Consider the following 23809-nt stretch of genomic DNA (forward strand, 5'->3'; position numbering starts at 1 on the left):
TACATCAGCGAGGCTTGGGGCGTGGTATTAGGGGTGGTAGGAGCCACGCACAGCCCCACAAGGCTAGGGTGCTTGAGTAGCTCCCAGTGTACGGGGAGACCTACAAGGGGTTCAAGAGTTTACGTGCCCAAGGAGACGCAAGGCAGCCTCCCTATTACATTTACTTTAAAAGCAAAGACGTGGCGGGCGAGAATGGAGGGTGCCCTTGGGCCAAATTAGCGCGGAGAGAGGGCCTTGAGGAGATCACGGCCCTCCTGAAGGACCCCGCCGCGACAGCCCTGTTGCAAGCTCTCTAATAAAGACCAACTTTCACTTGTTCTTACAATGATTTCATATGAGGTACACCTAATTATATGATTCCTTATAACCAGAGATCCTGGTTTTCTCTGACTTAAAACAACCCCCAATTTTCAATTAAAATAGTAACCCCAAATCCACATTTTTCTGTGATTTTAAATGAAACACCACTAATTTTTATTTATATATATATATATATAGGCGTTTCATTTTAATTATGGAAAAATGTGGATTTGGGGTTACTTTTTAAAACCAAAAATTGGGGATTTTTAAAAATAAAATGGTGACTATGAACACTTATGCCTCCATTGTTAGCTGCTTCCTCCCCCTCCCCCTAACTGCTTAGTTTGTGTGCTTGTCTTTAGTTGTGGAAACTAGTGACGCTATTTCATAGGCACAAAACCAAAAGGGTCCTGTACACAGAAGCTATGCCAATTTGTAACACCTGGATACAGTCAATTGGATTCTGTGCTCTCTCAGCCCTTCTGTTGCCATTTACATCCATGTAAATTGAGTGCATAATTCTGTTAAATCAGAATGGCTGTATTCCTCCCTGCATTCCCTGCCCCCCCCCCCCTGTTTCCTTGGGAATACAAAGTATCCCCTGTGAAAAGTGGGGCAGGGGAATGCAGGGAGGAATACGGCCAAAGTCCAAAGGAAGGAGGATTTGGCTGTAAAACTTAGTTACCCAGTAATTGACAGTTTGGAGCCTTATGATTAATATGCAGCCAATTGGAACAAAACACCACGTGTTCATGGGATGAATTTATTACTCTTACTGATGGACATCCCCAGGTTACAGAATCCAGTAGTTGAAAGAATTGTAAAAAAGGAAAAAAAAGGAGAGGGGAAGCCCTAATACAAAAATACCTCTGTTCTCAGTAAATAATAGTCCATTATTAAAGGGAACTACATGAACTCCCAGCTGTTTGAAGGAATGGATGTAAATAACACCAAGAAACTGAATTCCAGAGCTATTTCCACTCCTTTCAGCCATATTATTCTTTCATGAGCTTCTTAAAATTGAAACTCTTCTCCCATTACTTCTCAGGGTTAACTAAGCAGATATGCGCAATAGGGAGATAATAAATTGGACTTACTAGCAGTTTGGCTCTGCACAGATTTCCGTGAAAGTGAATATCCATGGCAGGGCACCTAGGGTGCCTGCCACTTTAAGGGCCGAAAACAGGAAGCAGCCAGGTGCCTGATGAGGGCAGCCATTTTGGACCCAGGGATGTAAGCTGGGCTGCAGTTTGCTGCAGGAAGGAAGGAGGTAACACCAGGCCGAGAGGCTGCTCCAGCTAGAGTCGGGGAGGTAAGGGCAGGGGCTACGGGGTGGAGGTGGGCCCTTGTCCTGGGTAAGATGTGTACCCTGCTGGGGAAGGGTGACCTGGTGGGGTTCCTAGTGGTGTGGGAGCCCCCAGGAAATGCCAGGCTAGTTACCTCCCTGGTGAAAGGTGGGTTGGGGGTGCCTTATAACCCTAGCCCTACATCCCTGGTGGTATTCTAAGGAGCAGGGGGAGCCCAGGGCTCATTAAGGAACCCAGAGACGGAGCTCAGGCTGGAAGAGGGACTTGGGGCCATGCCCAGGCAGCACAGGAAAGCCTGGGGGTGCGAAAGAGACCCTGAGTGAGAGGCAACGAACAGAGTGGCCCTGTGAATGCGGGCAAGTGAGGAGTCCTAGTGGGGGCATAGTGGCCCACCTAGGAGCGAAGTAGGCCAGCAGTTGTCAAATCGCTCGGTCAACGCTCAGGTGAGGGTAGTGGGAGACACCCAACAGACTGCACCAGGGCTGGCTGAGGCAAGGAGAGCTAAGCCCGAAGCCAGGTGAGGCTGGGTGGTATGTGTGTGGCCCAGAAGAGAGGGCAGTATGAATAAGGCTGGGTGAGAGCTAGTGGAGTGAGTGGGACCCAGGGGGGGAGAGGGGTGGTATGTGCGTGGCCCTCCAGGGCTGCAGAAAAGAGCTGCAACTGTGTGCCCAGTTTGCTCTGCCATAGGCTATAGACCAGAGTAATATCTGTGAGGCATGGGTCCAAGTGGGTATTAGGCCCTTGTCAGCAGGGCAAGTAATGGCTAGCCTCCTGCCTTAGTAACAACTCTCATATTTTTCCATCAAAGTGGCAGGCAAGCGAAGCAGATGGTGTCCCCAAGAGCAGGGTGGCCAGCAGAGACCTGAAGAAGAGGCCACCCTGTTACAGTATCTATATGGGATACAGAAAAGGAACATGTCCTTGTGACAAGGTATTTATCAGAATTTGAAGATTTCATTTGAATCTGGCAGGCCATGGCACGAGCACATCTCCTATGGCAGGGGTGAGCAATTATTTTGGCTAGAGGGTCACTTAATGTCTCTTTCATCTTTCCTCTGTCTGCCTGTCTGTCTTTCTTTCCCTTCACTCTGTCTTTCTGCCCCTGCTCCTCCCCCTTTTTCCAGAAGCTGTTGGTTTTGGGGCTCCGGAACCTGCTGGCTGTGCCCATAGCTGACATAGTCTCCCACCCACCATGGCAGCAGCTCCTGCCTGGGTCCACAGCTGATGCCACTGGTAGGTTCTGGGTCGGGGCTCTGGGTGGGAGCTTCCACTGCACCAGGAGGGCAGTGGCTTCAGCTCTGGATGCTGCTGGCAGGTTCTGCGTCTGAGCTCCTCAACCTACCAGCAACATCCACAGCTGATGCTGCTTCCTGCTCACTGTGGCAGAAGCCCTGCCCAGGTCTACTGCTAATGCTGCTGGGTGGATTCAGTCCTGCCCACCTGGCCCCAAACAGCAGCTGGAGCTGCTAGTGGCTCACGAGCCAGATCCAATTAGTTGGTGGCTGTCTACCCACAGGCCAGATCAAATCTGTTGCTGAGCTGGATTCAACCTCTGGGCTGTATTTTGCCCCCCTCCCCTCCCCTCCCCTCCCCTCCCAGTGCTGTGACCCCAAACTTGAGAACTCTGGGCTGTCAACCTTGTGCCTTACTGCCATCCCAGCCCATGTCAGATACTGAAACTCTGTGCCTATAGCTGCTATTGATTTAGATGGACAGTCCATTGGCTGTATTCGGAGTTTAACTCCCCCTCTCTTTTCTTCCTTAACCTCATCCTCCTATAAACTCTTAGTTTCTTTTGTCTCCTGGCTCTGTTTCTTTCCATACTAACAACATGTGTTGCATTCACTTACCAAAGCCCTTTTATACACTGAGGCCTCCAAGGACTAAAACCAGTAAGGGATTATGTAATTCTTGTCAATGTCCCTTTTTCTTGCTGGCTCCGTGCATTAAAAAAGAAAATCCCAAAAGAACAAAAATCAAACTGTTTGAGCCTGGCATTGCAAGTCTTAAATTAAGATTTAAATTAAACTGATAGGGTCATAGATGCAGGCCTGACATGCACAAAAGTGTCACCACTGGTTTCAAGGGGTACTCCAGTGAGTAAGCATTTGAAAAAAAGTGTGGGGTTCTGCTATATTTTCCAACATTCTGTTGATGCCTTCCAGTACCCTCCTGCATTTAGCAATTTTGCTTTAGGTCTCCCCAGTGTGTGTCAATTAATGACATTCTACAAGTTGAGTTAAAGTGAAGTTTCCATTCTTTCCGATTTCAGGTTGAAAGGAAGATTCACTTGGGGGATACAGTTCTTTTCTCTTCCCAAGTTATTGACTGGCAAGGAAGTAGAGAATGTTAGTCTTTTTTTGTTATCTGGTCCATGTTCCATAGATGCTAGCTCTATAGATATTAAATAGACAAAGATCACTTGAAGCATGATGAGAAATATGGGATTGTGTAAATTTAAAGGGTGACCCTTTTTCCCTAATCCATTGGAAGGTTTGCATTTGGTTTCCAGGACTGCTACTTCATTCCATTCCTGCCTTGTCAACCCTGTTCAGCATCCATTTATTGCAGTGCACTGATGTTAACCATATTGACTTTTGGATTACCAGGAACTAACTGAGTAACAGGATAGGTTGACTGCATAGTCTTGAGCCATAATCACTTATCCTGGATGTCTTTTGAATTGCAGATGGCGGGGGGGGGAGAGGGGGTAGATGCTTTCACTGCTTGAAAATGGCAAGGCTAAAAAATTAAAATGCACCCTAGGGAGTGACTAGAGAGGAGGTGTATACTAAAATTAGATGGCAAAAATCAGCATGGTTGTGCCACTTCCGCCTGGTTAGTGAAATGGTGCTCTCTGTTAAGGATAGAAGTTTAGTCCAATGAATAGGCTAATTTGAACTTATTTATAGCCCTTGAACGTGTTACAGGCCTTTGGCCAGTATGGTAGCCCTCTTTTATAGTGTTTCAAGAGAAACCTCTACAAATAAACCTTTTGTCTTCTTCATATTGGCCATCCAGGTGGAAACTACATCCCAAACCAGAACAGAAGTAAGACAAATGCCAAGTGTCAAAGCTTATTATCCTGCAGCCACAAAAGACTCATTTGCAGTAGTGCTACAATGGAATCTTGCTTGTGGGAGAGCTCATTGCTCTGTAGCAAATGTGAGCTCTTATCATTGCATTGCACATTTACATGACAGTCTGGAGACAGTACCCTTATTTTCACTTGGAGAAGTCTTTTGCCGACCAAAATCAAATGATTGCACTGTTGAAGTCTGTTGCAAATTTGCTGTGCAGCTTAAGCCAAATAAAGGCTGCATCAGGCCTTTGTGTAGCATCAGGGGCTGCTCTTCTATTTATGTTTTTAAAAGAATGAGATGTGGCTTCTAACCTGTTTAAAATCTTCCCTGTCCATTTTGACAAGGCCTGTAACAATCCTCAAGGCCAGTCCTAAATAAACCTTGGAATGTTTCTTTTTTGTCATTAGTCTACAGGAGCCGAGCTATTTTACTTTTGGGGACAGGAGTTAGGATTTTGTTGAATATCAGTCTCTTCCATGTCTTCAGTTTAATCTTTCCTTTTAAAGCTGTACAGTTTTCAGGACTTGGCTGGCATAGCTTGACAATGTCTCTAGTAGCGCGTGTGCTATTTTGAGCTGAACAGGAGATTTGCCTTTTTCTAAATATTTTACTGTAACTTAAATCCAGAGGCCAAGGCTTTTGAAGAAAATGCAGCTCTGTGAGGAGTAATCTTTAATTTGATTTTGAACACATCTTGCGTACCACACTTCCAAATCAAAGCTGCTTCTTTAGTGTCTATGTCCTTCAATGCTAGAAGCATCACAGTCTGCTCTTGCTGTTTTAATTGAGACATTTAAATCTTAATCTCCCTGAATTCTCTTCACAGGTAGGGTGGGGACAGCATGCAAGGGAGTAAATGGACAAAATCATGGTTGAAGGAGAAAACAGACCCATTAAGTGTTCAGTCCTACATTCTTCATCCACCTATATTCCCATTTACTTTCAACACAAGTCCATTGGGAATACCTCAAAGCAGTCATAATTCCTCCTCTTGGTGGGACCCTGGCAAAGGTGCAGTGCTTTCTTTCACTTGGGTAACTAGTGGAAATGCAAGAGGAGTAATCCTCTTGCTTCCCCTTGCCACACAGTGAAGGAATTGTAGAGTTGCTATCCATCAGCTTGGTGCAGCCTAAAAGCAGCCATCAGCTCCCCTGCCCTTGCCCTCCTTTGTTTTAAGGTAGGAGTAGGTGATATGTATAGGGACAGTTCTCCAAGCTTCCAAGGGAGCTAATTTTGACAATGTACAATTCTGGCATTCCCAGAACTTCACCCACAGGGTCAAGGATGGAGTTTCTGTTCTAATTGCGAATGGTGTCGTTTGGTGTTCATGAGTTACATGCACATGCTGTATGGAAAGAACATATCCCTGGCCCTCGAGTTAGTGCTTTTTAGTATATATTCTCTTCTGCTTTTACCTGCTTTTATGCATTTTACATGCATAAAAATGATCTTTGGGTACACTTTTGCAGTATATACCCATAAGTGTATTCTGAAATCTTTCATTGTCCTATAACCAATTCTGACCTAATCCCACAGTTCTCCAGTTATCCATGAAGCCTTCCAGGAAAAAAAAAATCAAGTATAAAAAGAACTTCAAAGGTTTCAGAATATTTGGGGATTGTTTTCCCCCTATAAAATATGTACTAACCCAAACCTATTTGATATTTATTTATTTATTTATTTATTTATTTATTTATTTTTGCATTTGATCCCTATTAATAAGTGTGTGTTCATAGGCAAGTCACAGGAAGTAATTTTTCTTCTCTCTTCCTCAGGAATATGGTGTCTAGTTTGGGGCAACACAGTTTCAAGAATAAGAGAGTTGGGAAGAAAGCACATAGAAATCAGAGATCTAGAAGGCATGATAAGAAGGCATTTTCCAGACAAAAGGCTGGAAAAATGTGGACCATTTAGTCTAGAGAAGGAAAGACTGAGGGAGAGTTGATAATGGTATTTGAATAGATAAAGGGCTGTTACAAAGATTGTAGTGCTTAATTATTCTTTGCATCTGCAGGGGCAGAACAAGCAGTAGTAGGCTTAAATTGCAACAAAGTAGATTTAGGTTGGAAATTAGGAAGAATTTTCTAAGGGACTGGCTGAGACCTTAAACAGATAACTTAGAGAAGTTATAGGATCTCCATCATTGGAAATTTTTAACCGCAGACTGGACACATTTGTTTGGAATGATTTAGACAGGGATGATCCTGTTTTGAGAAGGGGGGGAGTTGGACTAGATGACATTTTTGAAATTCCTTTCATTTTATTACTCTGATTTACTTTTCAATCCTGTCAATATGACAGCCATCCCTCCACTCACTGGTCATTAGTAAAACTTGAATTGAATGTCTCTACTGCTGATCCTGGAATGCTTCAAGACTTCACTTTCTTTCCATGCGCAGGTGGCCAACATTGAGAGAGAGAGGATATCACCAGCTATGATCTTTGCTCTTGATCTCATTTTGTCATTATACAGCCTTTGAATTACAATAATATAAATTATTGTTGAATCACAACAATGTTCCTCCTAGGGTATATTTACAAAGTAATTTCAGGATGCAGTGGAGTATAGAGTACATTCGTACTGTTGCTCAATGCAATGACTCCCACCACCACCACCAAACCTGGAGGCCTCACCAGTTTTGCCCAAGCAGTTTTTTCTCCGATCATATTGTATGCTCTTTTCCCTAGAAGGTTTAGACAGTCTAGAAACCGTAGAAATTTGTTTAATTCTATTTATACTGTTTTTGCCACCCATATGTATGTGCTTATTCTGTCAATATGCAACTTTCTTCAACAGTGGAATATATTTAATATGGACTCTGCTAGTTGTTGTTGGTAAGTTGATTTATTTTCTTTGTCTTGGTTCATGTATGAACCGAAAGAGAGATAGGAATTTAGATTTTCCTGCCCTCAACTGATGTTTTTGAAAAACAAAGTAGCCCTGACATCTATCAAAGTCAGCTTCAGTTTGCTTAACACCGAAGCATAAGCACTTTTGTAAAGGAAGTGTTACCATAGAGATCGGTTGGAACTCTGGCCTTGGCTCCTGTCTGTCTTTCATTTATGTAACTGCTCCTGTTATATTTGGGCGTAATCCTGAATGGCACTCGCCCTCATCAAGTCCTGTTATTTTACTGGGAGTTAAAGGTGTTTGAGCCACACTGAGGAGAATGTCAGCACTCTACAAAAACCCTTGGTTTGCAACATACTGGTAATTTCTTCCCAAATCAATGACACGTTCATCCATTTTGTATATAAACGATTATTTTGCCAGTGACGGCAGGCGATTTGGAGATTCTATATGTACAAAATAGAGAGCAGCTATGCACACTTCCTGGTTTCATGAGGCCGTGTGGGGGGTTTTACCTATGAGTTTGTTATGGTGTTGCAACCACCAGCTATGGCTACCTTTCACTTCTTCAGTGGTTGGGAGGATGGTGTGTATAGCTTTAGAAGAAATATGGAGAGTTTTTAAGCCATTTTCCTATTTCAGTAAATACTGGTACCCCCATGTTTACATTTGCTCCATTTTGCTATTTAAAGGTAACGTGCACTTTTATAAATGGTTTGTGTTGCAATAAGTTTGGGCTGTCACAGGTTTGAATCACCCTTTTGAGAATTACAGCATCATTTTTTAAAGCTCAGTCGTTTCCAAACAGACCAAGTTCCATGTCAAAGCATCTGCTATTAAATGCATCCATCTAAGCAGTGTATTTCAGTCCATACAATACCGTAACTGACTTTTACTTGGCTTCTCCAGGAATTGGCTCGGTGTACTTCCATGCCACACAGTTTCTTGGGTCAGGTGCTAGATGAGTTGGCCATTCGTTGGGTGTTGGTGTGTGCTCTGGCCATGTGGTTCCCCAGAAGATACCTGCCCAGGGTTTTTCGAAATGACAGGTAATATATCTTCAATAACTCGGTACAAAAGATAAGGATGATTTCTTGTTTGTATCTTTGGGCCTGTTTCACTAATGTTATAACTTGTGCATGACTACCCTGAATAACCTTGCCATTGTACTGGTATTTATTCCTACTCCTCTTCCTCGCCCCTTTCCCTTCATCCTGTTTGTTACCTCCAGTCCCGCTTATTGTATCCTGTCTAAAATTAGGCCTTGATTCAGCAAGTATTTGCAAGCATGCATAGACTTGAGCCCTGTGAGAAGTAATTGAGTTCAATGAGATGGCTCAAGTTCAAATTTAAGTTTAAGCGCATGCAAAGTATTTAAAGGCTGGGAGTAGAGATTGTTTAGGGGTAAATCATATTGCATCAGGTTTTTTGTTTTTTCTTTCTTGTGTGGCTAGAAAAAGAGCATAATTATAAATGTGTTAGAAAAGGGCATGGTTCCAAGAAAAAACCTGTTAGAACATGAGGCCATAACTATATTTGCAATTTTTTGTAGTATAGTTGAGTAAAGAAGGTGACAGCAAAGCAGTTTGAGCACTGAAGTTGTTCTTCCTTTTAAAACTGTTAATACTAATATATTGCACTGCTTCCTACTTCTCTGTACCCGTGTGTTTTTATTTCTGTTACCAATCTGGTTAAATGGTTTTTAAAAGACTCTGTATTTGCCTCTCTCCTGGCGCACACCTCAAATTGCTGTCATTGTGCAAACCATCATTACATAAGAATTGCCTCCCCCAAAAGTGGGGGGTGAGGGGGTGGCAATTCAGTCATTACTTCATATAACCTTGCGTGACATCCACTGACTGTTACCTGCCTAGATTCACAATATAATTTCCTTTTGAAACATCATTGCTGAGAGGTCTTTATTTAAATAAAAGGAATAATAAACTATTGGTATGAAATACTGTTCCTGTTGCAATCTGGGTTCAAATTTACATCAGTAAAATCCCAAGGCATAACTGATCTTGGCTGACATCAAAATCAGGATAATATAACGTTACGTTACGTTACGTTTCCCCTGAATTTTCCAGAACAACACTTTACCTTGGAATTTGATATTGTCAGCAAAATTTCGAGGAGGTTTTCTTTTTGTAGAAGTTTTAGAGAGGTCAGTTTATCTTTTCACAGTCAGGTTTATGGGAAAGAATGTTTTCTGCCAAACTGCATTATAATCTTATTTATTCCATCCTCATCACTGTCACATACTAATTCTTCCTTCTCTTCACTTTCCAAACTTTTTAAAAACTACTGAACGTAGTGTCCTGCACATTCAGTGCTTCTAGACACTAAGGCTAGAGGCAGGAAAGTTGTACTTTTATCTATTTTGCATATTCTTACAGTGCCAGTTGTCATTTTAATATCCATTTATTCACCTTCATTTCAGACTTCTAAGTAACTGACAGAGATGTGTCTTCCAAAGCTAACAGCAGTTCTGGTGCTGATGGGCTGAGCTCAGTGCAAGCTATTGCCATGCCTATCTGAGTTGGGGAATGGAGCTACACTAGCATACCTGGGCTTTTCTACAGATGTAGAATTTAAAAAGAAAAAATTTGCTGTGCATGGCCAGCATCAGTTTTATGGTTATGAGTTATACATTGTGAAGCAGATCTTGTCCTCTGTAGAAGAGCCTTTATATCATCCCTGTTGGGGGCATTATGATCTTTGGGGAATTTTTTTGATACAGGGCTGGCCAATGTTGACAGCCCTATGGTCCTCTCATATACGTTTCATAAGGGTCAGTCAAAGTGTGGTTTTGGCTGGCAGGGATTGGTCAAAGACGGAAGTGGGGACTGACTAAACTTTGTTATTCTTGTCTATGGGGCAACCATCCAAGGATTCCTAACTGGTCTCTCAAAAGGTACAAAGATGGTTTCACATCCTGTTAGCCCCTGCTTTGCATGGGCTCTTACTAATAGGCTGCATCTTTTAAGAAGAGTAGCACAAAGTGTGGCTCAATTGGTATATTCCTATAGAACACCTTCATTTTGACTTCCTTGAAAACGTGAGAGAAATTCATTCAGATTCTGAATTTTCTAGAGGGCATCAGTTTGGAAGCTGTTTCCTCCCCTACAGATGATAGACCCCAGAAACAGGATGTTTAAGGCATGTTGTCTTCCAAACAGAAAGTTTTTTTAAACAGAGTTTAAGTGGGTTTGATTTTATGAATTTGTTAAGCAGTGTACTGTAAAAAAATAAGGCTTCCTTCTAATGTTGATCAAACCTTAGCCCTGAAAAGTAAATCACAGAAGCTGAAGTCTCTTTCCAAATAATAAAGTTTGGCTTTATCTTTGACTTTAAAAATATATATATATTATCCTATCATTTGTGGATTTTAACTCTTTAAAGTTCTTGTTTGCAAGTTTAATTTTTCCATAACCATAAAGGTTAGAACCTTCCTTCTTTTCCTTCTTTATGAAATTCTCAAGTAACATGATTTCAGGAGCTGGGGCTTTAAAGAAAAGAATACCTATGATAAGACTCTAATGATAAATCATGAAAACTGACAACGTATCACTTTTTTAAATCCAACATAACTCCATTCATGGAACTGGAAATGCACCTGATTTATACTGGTAGGAGAGAGGTAAGAATGGAGCCTCCTGTTCCAAAGCTTGTTTTATATTAAATTCAGAAGATAGCAAAAACGTATCTGTGCATGTGATGTAACTTTGCATATTTGTATATGATTAACTTTACAAGATCGAGCTCCAGGTTGGTATACTATGCTTGTGGTTATCCTCAGAATGTGCATCCTTTTTATGTATGCTGAAAGAAATGTTATACCTTAGTTGTTATATTACAGTTGTGTTTAGAATATTGTTATTGTAGCTTTTAAAACAAAATGTACTCTTGTTTTTAAATTATTCAGGAGCAGATTTAAAGCTGCTGTGGGTGTCCTTTCTGGAGTGACTACCTGCCTTGCGTTCATTAAGCCTGCAATCAACAGCATCTCATAATGACATTGGGTGTTCCCTGCACAGCTCTGCTCATTGCTGAGTTGAAGAGGTAAGCATCTCTTCTGTGTAACTTAACGTGTTCATTGAGAGTTTCATTCCAGTTATACAAGTTTATTTTTCAACTGTATGATCCAGAAAGAGAGCATGGGCAGTAGCTGCTTTTGTAGTTGTGGGAGCACACAGGCCACTCTAATTGCTTTCTCTCAATGCATGGTGTCAGAGGGTGGGATGGGTAGAAAAATACCAGCAAAGCATCAGATCTTCTTTTACTGAGCCTCGCAATCTTTTGGCAGGCCTCAATTAAAGCCCTACCTGTTGCAGCTACTTGAGAATCAGTCTTCCATTGCAGAAACAAACAAACAAAAAAAATGGTATGGTTTTGGTCATTGTAGCTCCAGAGAAAATTCCTCAAATTGGAACCCCTAGAGCAGTTGGCTTGCACCCCTCAGAAAATGCCAGCTCTTAACTTTCATTAATTTCTTGACTACAGAAAAATAGAAGAATTTTTTTGGTTTTCAGAAAGACCACAACAGATCAGAATGTTTTTGACGGTTTGGATTTCTCTTTGGAATCTCTGGGCCTATCTTGTGGATCATGTGTAGGCATTTGCACTTCTACCAATGCTAATATTGTGCAGCACCCCATGGCACCCTTAAAAGTATCTCATGGCATCCTAGGGTGTCATGGTACCTGGTTGAGAGTCACAGCCCTACAGGTTCCATAGCCAGAAGGCAAATACAAGGGAACCAGCGCTGTTGTTGTTGTTTGCAGTGTTCATATTGCATAGAGTGCCCCACCATTCCCTGTGTCAGAATATGTGGGAAACCACTCTGAACAGCAAGGTTTGCCAATGGTCTTTGAATACTTCTTGATCAAAACACCACTGAAATGCAGTAGCAGGAGTGTGGGAACCATCACTAGCAGGGAAGGAAGAAATTGGAGCAAGGACACTGGGTGGGGATTGTTACAACTCTATTTTGATTGGATGTTAATGGAACATCGTCATGGGACTGTTAACATTAACAACCATATGGAGCCAAGTAGGAGACGCATACCTTTGGACTTTGAGCAAGTCGCTGAAACTAGTTATGCCTGGGTCTCCCATCCATAAACTATATATATTAAGAGACGGTCCCTCTTGAGGGAGTTGCAAGGAGAAGTCCCTAACTTGGGGTGTGCTTGGATACTATACTGTCAAGTGCCAGACACGCCTATAAATACCATCTCATTTTTAGAGGTCAGTACTTCCCATTAAACTGCATAACACTCCTAATTACCTGCTTTAGAAGAATGAAGGGCATGGACAACCCTGCTTTTGAACGGGTGATTATGAAGGATCTCAGCTGAAGCACAGCTCTTTTATTTATGTAGCATGGGGTGCAATACCTGCAGCATTTTAAGATCTATTCCTAAATATAAAAGCAAAGAATTAAAGGTATTATTTTAAGCCATGCTGATCCCTAGTAGATTTAAATTGCGTTTTTGGAGTTGCATTGTTCTAAATCCAGAACCGGATTCTTTCTCTTCAAGTGTAATCTGTAATCCAGCTGTAAATCAAAATGCAGTTACTCGGAATTTCAATATGAAATTCATTTAGGTAGGTGGGGGGAAAATTACAAGGCCAGTATTTTCCTTTGTTCCATGTGGATGGTTATATGGAGTCTAAACCAGCACTGTGTTACTCTAAGGCCCCCTTTACAGTTGTAGGTAAAGGTGTGATGGGTTCTAATGTGTGATTCACACAGTTGTGCCTCCTGCCTTGCCACACATGCATAGCAGGAAGCACGATTGTGGGCTCGTGCATTAGATCCCATTATGCTTTATTGCTGGTGTGGGGGGAGCCTGATCCTGAGCTCCCTCTTTGCTAGCAACAAGCAAGCTCTGGTGACTGGGAGCCCCATGCACCCAGTTGAAACCCCTGGGCCTAGAGGATCACACCCCTGGATCAGGGAATCACCCTCACGGCAATCCTCCTTCTCCGGGGGTTTTCCAGGAGGCATGCTGCAGGGACCGAGTGTCTGCGACTGTGGGTCTCTGGATCCTGGTAGTTTTAGGGTGCTGCTGGGACCCAGGGTCCACAGCTGCTGGGGCTGAGAGTCCGCAGCTGCTGTATTGATAGCCCTGGGTGGGCATGGTATGCCCCTGTAGCTGGGAGTCCAGAGGGGAGACTCTCTTTTACATGTATTACTTGAAGCTTGATAACAACACATTTTCAAAGTCTAACTTTATAGCTGGTCACAGCTTTTTATGGTGTGATAATTCCTTTGTACATGTAGCTGGTCTCAAGGTAATTGCATAATTAACCAGTTAATTGCATGATAATGTGTAGAGGGGGCTCTGATTTTATGTTAGCTTTACATCCCAACCTACACAGTGACAAATCAGGCCCTTTGTTTCTTAAGGAAGATTCTTCTCACTCCAATATTTGTTCTCAAGGAAATAACTCCTGTAAAAAGACCTTTATAGTCTCCAGTGAAAGCTAACTTGGACTGTAAGACAGGAAGCACTATAAAGGAGTACTTTCAAAGGTGCCAAGTCTATTGGTGCATCTAAATCCTACTAAAAAGTTTAGGAGAATTCAGCACCTAATTTCCACTCATGCTTGTCAGGGGTACAGCTGGGACACGGGCAGTTAGGGCGTGACCTTAGAGGGTCACAACTCAAGAGAATATGAACAGACTTTGTCAGGAAACAAGGGTTTCACTTAGAGCCAGGAGATCCAGAGGCCAAGACCTGTAAGGGACCAAGACATGGGTAGTCACCATGTCAGTCACAAGTTCTAGGGCAAGGAAGAGTTGGAGGGGGAGGTCAGGAACAGGAAGCAGGGATCCAGTCACAGAGTCACTAACCAGGGTCTGCAGACCAGATGGGTATAGCTATATGGGATGTGGACATGAGCGGATGCCAAACTAAGCCACAAGTCAGAAGCTGGCTGTCAGAGGATGGATGTGGGTTGGAAATGGGAGCTGGAAGGTCTGGAACAAAGGGGTCAGGAGGCAGGACAGGCAGAAACAAGGATGAAGCCAACAAATGGAACCAGGGAGTCAGAAGCCCAGGGCTAGACTGAGAAGTATCTATCATTTTGAGTAGCTACTTGGCCACTGAAAGTGCTGCGGCTTAAAACCATGTGGTGATTGGGGCCAGCTGGAAGTATTTGGATTGCTGGCAGGTAGGCCCAGTAGAGTCAGCCTGGGAGGGGAAAACAGGAAGCCTGGGTAAGACAAGCTGTTCCTCTTAAGGAGGAGGCCATCCCTGCTAGTCACTGTAGCTGAGACCAGGACTGTGCCCCCTGTTAAGGGGTACACTGCCTCCTCGGGATACTCGCCCGCCGTGGCTTGCTGAAGAATGCTCTCCCCGAGAAGGAAAACTGGCTCAGCTATCTGTCTCTAATAGTCCAAAATAGTTAGTTATGGCCTGTAGTAGAGCCTCACAGGCCTAACAGGCGGCTTGTCCAACCCTAGTACAGCAGTGTAAATAAAAGCTCCTGCTGTTAAGATGTCGCAGCCAGGAGCGGCTCTCAGTACCTTCCCAGTCAACTTCCAGGAAGCTTCTGTAGTCCTTTAAAAAGAAGAGCAAAGAAATAGGGCAGGGGTTTCCCTCAGCCCTTGCCTCCTGCTCTCCAGTGGAGGGTCCTCCCTTTCATGGCTTCCTGCATCCCTTTGGGTTCTCTGCTAGGTGCTCCCAGCCTGTCAGCCCAGGATTCTGGGCTTCAGGTGCAGCTTGTCTATCCTGCCTTGAGATGTAGCACCTGAGATGAACTGAAACCAGGTGATTCCTCCCCTGATCTAGCCCAGCCTTATTGTTCCCAAATAGGGCTTTGTTTCCCAGGGGAACTTCCAAGGGGCCGGACCACAGTAGTGCCTCCCTGCAGCCCCTGCTTTCCCTGCTTTGGCAATTGGCCCCTCGAAGGGGTAGAGCTGTCAGGGTAAGAGTTTTGTTTCCCTGGTGCTCCTAGCCCTGTCTTGGGGCTGCTTGAGTTTGCTGCCTCAGGACGGGCTCTCCAGCTGCCCTGCTTGAGCTGCTCATGCAGCTTGTCCCCTCCCTGGTGAGGCAGCTTGCCTTCCAGATGCTGAGGGGAAGGGAGCGAGCCCAGGTTTTCTTCCTCTAACACCCTTTGCTCTTCTACAGCTATCATCTCCTGGTTGTGGAAAACCATAGACAGCCACACTGTTTCCTTCAGCTGCCCAGGGGGTCTGGGCCCTTCCCATTAGTCTGTCAGACCCTGGTCATGCAGCAGGTTCTGGAACCAAACCCAGAGGCTTTTCAGGAGAGGCGCACAGCCTGCAGGCTTCCTCACAGCCCCTCCAGACTCCACCAGCTGCACCTGGGACCAGGCACCCTAAAACTAAGGTATGAAACAGGACAACATCAGTGCAGCCCTGCCCTATGGGAGGGTAAAATACCTTCCAGAGCTGCTGCCAGCCCAATCGGGGGAAGCCCAAGCCCCATGCTGGGAAAGCTCTAGGGTGTTGGCTGGTCGCTGCACAGACCCTGCAGGCGCCAGATTGCTCTAGTGGGTGTAGCTCGGGATGTGACGGGACCGATTTTTATACAGAGCAGCCTCCCCAGTTTGCATATCCCTTGCCCTATGCTCCCCATCCTGTTTTCTTCTTGTAATGGGAATTGATTGAGCTGGGTGCAGATGGGAGCAGTTTCCCAGTGGGGCAGAGCGGGATTTCTTTTGCCATAGAGCAGCCGATGCCCTGCAGGACCCAAGGGGCTGTGTGTAGCAAAGGAACTGTTGCCAGGGTTGGACCCCAGAAGGAAATGCTCCTGCAGATCTGGACTTGTGCAGCTGCCTGTTCCCATCCTTGCCTCAGGGCTGCCTGGTTTGGGAACAGCTGCCCCATCCTGAAGCAGAATCAGGGTGGCTGTGTAACCAGGTGCCTTCTGCCCAGGCTGCTGGGTCCCACATGCTCTTTCCTGCAGTAACACCAGGCAACTCCTCGGTCTTGGCGTTCTCCCCTGCAAGTGCACCAGGCTCTCGAGGCTGTCCCTGGAGGTAGTTGCCCTTCCTTGAATTTTAGGGAACTAAAAGTGTGTGTGTGTGTGTGTGTGTGTGTGTGTGTGTGAGTGAGAGAGAGAGAGAGAGAGAGAAGGAGGGAAAGTGCCTCTTCTTTCCTGCACTAGCAGCACCTTGGGACCTAGATTCCACCAGGGTTGAAGGGGAAATAGCCCAAGGCCTTCGAGACCCTCTGCTCTCCTACTCCCTCATTCAGGCCATGCCCATTCCTGTGCTAGCAGGTCAACTCTGGAGCCCCCTCACCATGTCCAGTGGGTCAGTTGTATGCAGTCTGTGAGAGCCAATGACTGGCACCAGGCCCAGTGTCTCTCCGGACAGGAACATGCACTCTGAGGTTAGAATTCCCTTGCGGGTGGAGGGTGCTTGAATGCCTGCCCCTGGCCACTGACCACAGCATTGATTAGTACCACTTGTGCAGAGACTGGTGGGGACCTCGAGGCAGCCCATGGGTCTCTGGCCTTCAGACAAGGCTGGGGTAGGTGGAGATGAGAGAGAGTGCTCAGGTTTGTATGTGGGCTATTGGCCTGCCTGTGATGATGTTAATGTAAGAGCTAGTCCTGTGGAGTGGGTAATTCACAAAGAGCTCGGTGCCTGAGAGAAGGGGCCTATATGTTTGGCAGTCTGGGTTGGACCCAGGGATCCGGGTTTTCCATTGCCCACAGAAAAACGGAGTAAAATGTGGGTTTCCCCCTTTACCAAGGGAAAATATGTATTTCTAATTTTAGCAGAGAAGCCCACAGATTTTGCAGTTTTGTGAAGAGCTCTCTGCAGGCTGGCAGAGGTACAGCCTGCCAAGGGTTGGGGGGAGGAGGGCTGCCAGGCAGGGAGTACCATGTGCATGTATATAGACACAGCTGCCAGGCAGCCTGGAGAGCAGCTCCTGCAGGTAAGTGGGGGGACTGAGGCCCACACAGGGAGGGATTTGGGCAAGGCTGGGGTTGCTGCCCAGCCGGGCGGTGCTTGGGGCCCGGGGCCCCAGTGTGTGGCTGCAAGGCCCCAGCCGAGAGCAGGACGGGGCCCTGTAAGGCTCATCTGGGGGGTGGGGAGAGGGGCTGGCTCCCTACCACTACATGTATTCCTGGGGGGCAAGGGAAACCTGTGCTCCCCAGATTTGTGTGCGGGGTGGGTGTGGGCTGCCCGCTGCGGATGCCAGGTCCCACCCTGCTGCCCTCCTTCAGCACCACCACAGTGTGGCAGGTGTGGCCCGGCACTGCAGGCAAGAGTGGAGCAGCGCAGGAAAGCTGCATGATGCTGCGAGTTCCATGCTGCTTTGGTGATGCATCCTCTGACTACATAGCAGCAGTGGGGGTGGCACCTCAGGGTTGTGCCCCTCGCACAAGGGATGCAGTGCCAGAACAACACAGCTCACAGCAGCAAGGAGACCCCTTCGTGGCCCTACAGCCAGCCCTCCCTCTGCCTGGGTCCCCCCTGCTCCCCTGGGAGTGGGCCTTGATGTCTCATGTATTCAGCGTCCCTGTGCTTCCTGCTGCACTAGTCGTGTTTCCTTTCTCCGTAGTGTTGTGTTACGACACAGTTCACTACAGACGCCAAAGAACATTCTTGGGGCTGCTCACCGCCAGTTATTGCAGTCCCAGAAGGAAGGGGGAAGGGAAGAGGCCCTTCCACTCCTCTCCTGGTAAAATACAAAAGCAATAGAAACGCAGTGGCTGCGTTGTGGCAGGCATCACAGCCAAGAGCAGCTCTCAGTACCTTCCTGGTTATCTTCCAGGAAGCTTCTGTAGTCCATTAGAAAGAAGAACAATGAAATAGGGCAGGGGTTTCCCTCAGCCCTTGCCTCCTGCTCTCCAGTGGAGACTACTTAATGTTTCATAGTTTCATAGATGTTGGGGTCAGAAGGGTCATTAGATCATCGAGTCTGACCCCTGCCCTGGGCAGGAATGAGTGCTGGGGTCAGATGACCCCAGCCAGGTGTCTGCCCAATCTTCTTTGGAGGTGTTTAAAAGGAGAGGACAGCGCCACCTCCCTTGGAAAGCTTATTCCATATTTTGGCAACCCACACTGTAAAGAATTTTTTCCTGATGTCCAATCTGAATTTGCTCTCTTCCAGTTTGTGGCCATTATTTCTAGTTACCCTGACAAGTGCTCTGGTAAACATTGTATCCCCTATTTCTTGCTGTGCCCCCCCCCCGAGGAGTTTGTAGGCAGCCCGGAGATCCCCCTCCAGCAGGCTGAAGAGGTTCAGGTCTCCCAATTGGTCCATGTAGGTTTGTTTGGTTTTTTGGGGTTTTTTTTTAGTTGTGAGAACTTGTGTGTGTGCAAGCTGGGTCTTTTTTCAGATCTTTGGATGTTAGCACTTTTCTGCTGGATTTTGAGAGATCTGGTCATCATTTAACTTTCCATATTTACACTGTGTATGATAAGTGCTGAAGGTGAGCTCTGCAATTTAATTGTCCTTTAGTACTGTGTCTTATGCATACATGCACTTCACAGCCAGAAGTCGCAGCCTTACTAAACCAACAGCACGTCATACTCCAGTAGATGAATGTATGTGGTTTCTGGCCTATTCAAATTCTGAACAGCCTGTTTTTTAAATAATAGGTTTCAGCTGCAAAATAGTCTTCCAAATATAAATCAGTGAATCATTGTCCATTTGAAATAACAACTTTGAGAGGGAATAATTATTTTTTTTGTTTTAAAGAAAAAGCTGTGACTATCCTTCATAGTCATTTTAAATATGAATGAAAGTCCTTTTTTATTCAAGGCCATATCCTTGGAGTCCATCAAGTAAGTACCTCTCACTGCATGCCCAGAAGTATGTGCAGTTGAGGCTATTTTGGAAGTAAAATATGCTGTGATTGTGCAGTGAAGGGCAATAGTTCTCTGCATGTCTTGCCTGTCCAAAAGGGACGTGAGTTGATACTAGTCATGTTCAGGAGGGATGGGAGAAAGGTGAAGACAAAGAACTTGAGAAGAACTTCAGATTGATTTCATATGCCTTTGACGAGCATTGTGCTATGTGACTAATTTGTGTTTGTCCTTCTCTGCAGGCACATTCTCATTTGTCTTGCTGCTTACCTGGGTTGTGTCTACCTTGCCTACTTTGTTGCTGCCTCTGAAATCCCCGAACAAGGCCCTGTCATAAAGTTCTGGCCTAGTGAAAAATGGCCTTTCATTGGTGTTCCTTATGTCACCCTTCTCTGCACACAAGAAATCGCCTGTGAAGATTACATGAAGTCAGCCGCATCATAGAGGGGCCGATTTTTATTTTGTTTTTTTTTTTCTTTGCAGACTGTGCTTGCTTTATGATAACTAGGGATTGGTTTGGTTTTATTTTTGTTTGCATTTTTTCTAATGCACAACACTGACAAATGTTGTAATAAGAGGCATTGAAAGAGTCTTTTCTCCTCCGTGTCTGTACAGTTAGTGCAGTTCGTTCATGGGACAAGACTGCCACCTTGCAGCAGGCTCTTGCTGGCCACCTAATGTTGAAGTGGCAGTAGTGTAGTTTGACAGGACTGATTGCTGCTCTTGTTTTGATCCAGGTCAAATTGTCTCAATTTGAATTGACTCTCTTAATTGAGCCAATCACCCACTGAAGTTAATTGATGTTTTGGGTATTCTGTCCATTTTAAGGACCGCAGGATTTGGTCCCAAATTATTTAGAACTGATCTAGGCAAATATTTCTGCACTCACTCTTAAAGGAAACCTATAAACTAGAGGTATGTGCTCTTTTTTTTTTTTTTTTTTTTTTTTTTTTTGTAGGGAGTTTCAAACAGGAAACTGTTTTTCTAAACATTTTGGTTCTTTCTGACTCTTAAGAGCTAGCTCATAGGTGAAGTCAACTCCATTGAGTTAAGTGGAGTTCTGTTGATTTACACCACCTGGTTCTGCTATGGGGTGGGGGTGAGGGGGGGGGTGTCTGAGAGAAACGCACACTTTTTTTAATTAAATTTTGTGCACTATCTGTTTGCTACAGTGTTGTTTTGTTAATCTTTGCTAATTTCTGATATTTGTTATATAATATAACAATTGGATAATCACTGATATTTGTTAGTGATATTTGTTAATCTCTATCTCCCTTTACTCTCTTGATACTGTTAGTAAATACTCAACCTTGTAATACCGCTCAGGTTTTAAAACAGTCTTATTACCAGCTTTTTCATCTGGATGGTTTTTCATGCTGGAGCCTAAATCATTTTCATATTGTCTGATAAATTTCTAGTTCCAACAAAGTCTTTTTAACACAGTGTACCAAATTGTTTTGTATGTTGTAAATACGTTTTTTTGGTATTGCTTGTGAACACCAATAATTACTTGTCTCACGCTACCAGAGGTGACCAAGATGAATGTCGCTTAAGACTTTATTAACAGAATGAAAACAAACTTTCATTGCTTTATCTGTCACATCTTACTTTCTGTGGTGCACAACATAGCATAACAGCTCGCTAGGAAGGTGAATGCCACTGTGACTTCCAAGCACTCGGTTCACACAGAACTGTATGAACGCAAGTGTACTCTCTGTTACTAAACGATTAATTTACTGTATTTGTAATAGGTGAAGAGATCATTCAACTGATGATGTACAAATTCCATTGTGGAACATGCAGTGTAATGCTGCAGTGTTCTACTGTAACGAGCATTCAGTCCACCTTGTTTGAATACTGACTTTTCTGAGTGTAACAGTTGCATTTTTAGAGACAATTTAATTTTTTATCTTTGCATTAAAGCCCAGGTGCTATTTATGTTTTCATTGTGATTTGTAGAGTTATAACCAATAATGAAAACTGGGCTCTAAACATCAAAGTAATAGAAAAATCATAACTGAGATTTTAAACTAAGGCTCTGATTCAAGAAAGCATGGAAGCACATAATTAACTTTCACCATGTGCTTATGTGGCTTCCTGAATTTGGGCGCCTAAGACTTGAAATCCCACAAACGGTTAAGCACATGCATAACTAGTCATATTTGGTGTGTTAAGTGACGTGTGTGTACAGGATTAGCATCTATGTTGCTAGGAGGTGACTAGAAGCTATGTTTTTAGATTCAGTTTGTGTGTTGTGGCATATTGGGTAGAATGTGAAAATATTATGGCTGCCTACTTGTAAGGTAGAACTATTTTAATAGTATTTAATATCATACATTTTCTCTATGTGAAAGTTGCATTAAGCCATATGGATATGAAAGGATCAACTTTGTTTAGCCCCAAGGTGGATACACATTTACATGCAGGCAGGTGCGCGTCAGGTACTTCTGACAGGCACATCCCAGATGTAAAAGCCCACTCCCTTGATTCATGCACACCTGTAATTCTAAATGCACACTCACCCAGATGTGGAAGGTTCATGGTCTCTAACAATGATACATGTACTGTTTTTTGTTTCACTTGAGTTCTGTGTATTGAAACTTTATATCTTGCATGTTATACCTTGCACTATTAAATTAAGTTTAGAACAAATGTTTTGCTTTCGTCGTTAAATTTCCAGCGCTGCTTATTTTGCAAAGGACTGCATTACAGTCAGTAGTATTAGTATGCGGTAGTACAAGTAGTAGTGGGCGCAAATTAGTGCTTCATACGGGTGGTAGGAGGGACAACAATGAAACCTTTTGCAGGAATTTAAGGGGGAAGGGATATATGACCATGGAAGCAGATCTATTAAAAACTGAGGGATTTTTTAAACCTATTTTAACTAATTTTAATTTAATTTTAAATTTTAAATAAAAGTAAAGATCACATCTCTGACCTACCAAAAAACCCCAAAAGAGTGCTTATTGACAAGAAGACCTTTTAGCTGAATTTAAGTGGATACCTGGAAAAATTATTAGTGTAGATGGATGACATGACTTCCAGGGTTTAAAAGGAATTGCCTAATATAGCACATACTTGAATAGTGCTCTTGTTGGGTGAGTTGGGATGGAATTTCCTTTTGCATTTTCCTTTTCCATTTACCTTTCCCTCTGGCTGGTCAGTTTTGAGAATCCCATATGGCTTCTTTCTCGCCATAGACCTACCTCCTGATGCAGGGTGTAGTGAACTGCCACATATGGGAGTTCTTAGCTCATCAGGTCCACATACCTTACAGATTATCCCATGTCTATGGAACCTACTTTCTTTCCTTTAGTTTGCTCCCTTGAGCAAGGGTGGGCAATTGTTAAGTGGCCCACCAGCTAAAATAAGTTTCAGTGAGCTGTTCAGGGCTGCACACACAATCTTTCAGACGATATCATTTTAACAAAGTATAGATAAAAACATACCATATACTAAAAAAAAAAAAAAAATTCATTTTGAAAAATAACTTTTGCCCTGGTTTTGTTTTTTTGAGTACTGGTATATAGAGGCGATGCCAACTGGGGATGGGGGGTGAAACAGGAGGCATGTGCAGCACAGCTCGCCCAGATGGTACAATGCAGGTGACCCTGCAGCCACCATTACTCTAGCCCTGAGTACATAGGTTCTCAGTGGGGCTGCTGCTCCCCCTGCCTCCAGCAGCTCCTCCTCCTGTGCTGCTCTGGGCAGGGGTGGAGTTGCAGCTGGATGCCTTATGCCCCAGTGTGTGGGCCTCCAGCTCCTGTCTGCCTTCTACACACTCGGCCTCTTGCAGGTGCCTGCTTACTGTGTCGGTTGGGTGGCTGAAGCCCTGCACAGTGGGGTAGGAGTTGCCTAGCTGCACTGTAGTACTTGCCTACTATACGCAAAAAGAACTTTGAATTCCAAGCGCCATAATTTTTTCTACAGTCTGAAAGAAATGGTCACTATCACTTCAAGTTTCAAATAATCAGCTCAGAATCAAAATAATGTCACGCAAGAAGGCAGGGCAGGGTGGAACCTTGGGAGATAAACTAGTTCAGCCTGGCATTAGCTTTTGTAGATGCTGGTTAGATGTTGAGCTTATTAGCCTTTCTAAACTTGTCTCTAAGTTGCACCCTGCCCAACTGTCCAGCACAGGTTGTAGTGATCATCAGGTTCAGTGAAGACTGTCAGCTATGACAGAGAAGAACTAAACAACAAGTTTTATTGTGTAGCCCTAGGCAAGTCTTTGCAAACCCTTTGTCTCTCAGACTGGTTGTGACCTGGGGGACAATCTCCCCATTCCCAAATCTACTAAATAAGAGAGTTTCTCTAAATGATAAGTTTTATCACTATACAGCTAACCAGTGTGCTAGGAAAAAAAAAATCATGAGACTGTTGGTGCTTTCTCCTCCCCCCAGCTCCTAGCTGGCCACTGCTTCCCCTATTGTTCTGGCTGCAGAAGCAAACAAGAGCTCCAGGCT

General features: G+C 44.2%; 1 protein-coding gene across 1 annotated transcript in view; it reads left to right on the forward strand.

The window, feature by feature from the left end:
- Nucleotides 1-21986, forward strand: part of ACER2 (alkaline ceramidase 2) — a 28209-nt gene extending 6223 nt beyond the window's left edge. The window contains 9 exon segments of the mRNA XM_006035590.3: nucleotides 7397-7525; nucleotides 8451-8478; nucleotides 8480-8590; nucleotides 11467-11549; nucleotides 11552-11603; nucleotides 18834-18902; nucleotides 18904-18953; nucleotides 19585-19738; nucleotides 19740-21986. Coding sequence (XP_006035652.2) covers nucleotides 7397-7525; nucleotides 8451-8478; nucleotides 8480-8590; nucleotides 11467-11549; nucleotides 11552-11603; nucleotides 18834-18902; nucleotides 18904-18953; nucleotides 19585-19738; nucleotides 19740-19770 — 707 coding nt within the window. The 3' untranslated portion in view covers nucleotides 19771-21986.
- Nucleotides 21987-23809: the final 1823 nt, after the last annotated feature.

The sequence above is a fragment of the Alligator sinensis genome, unplaced genomic scaffold (assembly GCF_000455745.1).
Source record: "Alligator sinensis unplaced genomic scaffold, ASM45574v1 scaffold59_3, whole genome shotgun sequence".
NCBI lineage: Eukaryota > Metazoa > Chordata > Crocodylia > Alligatoridae > Alligator > Alligator sinensis.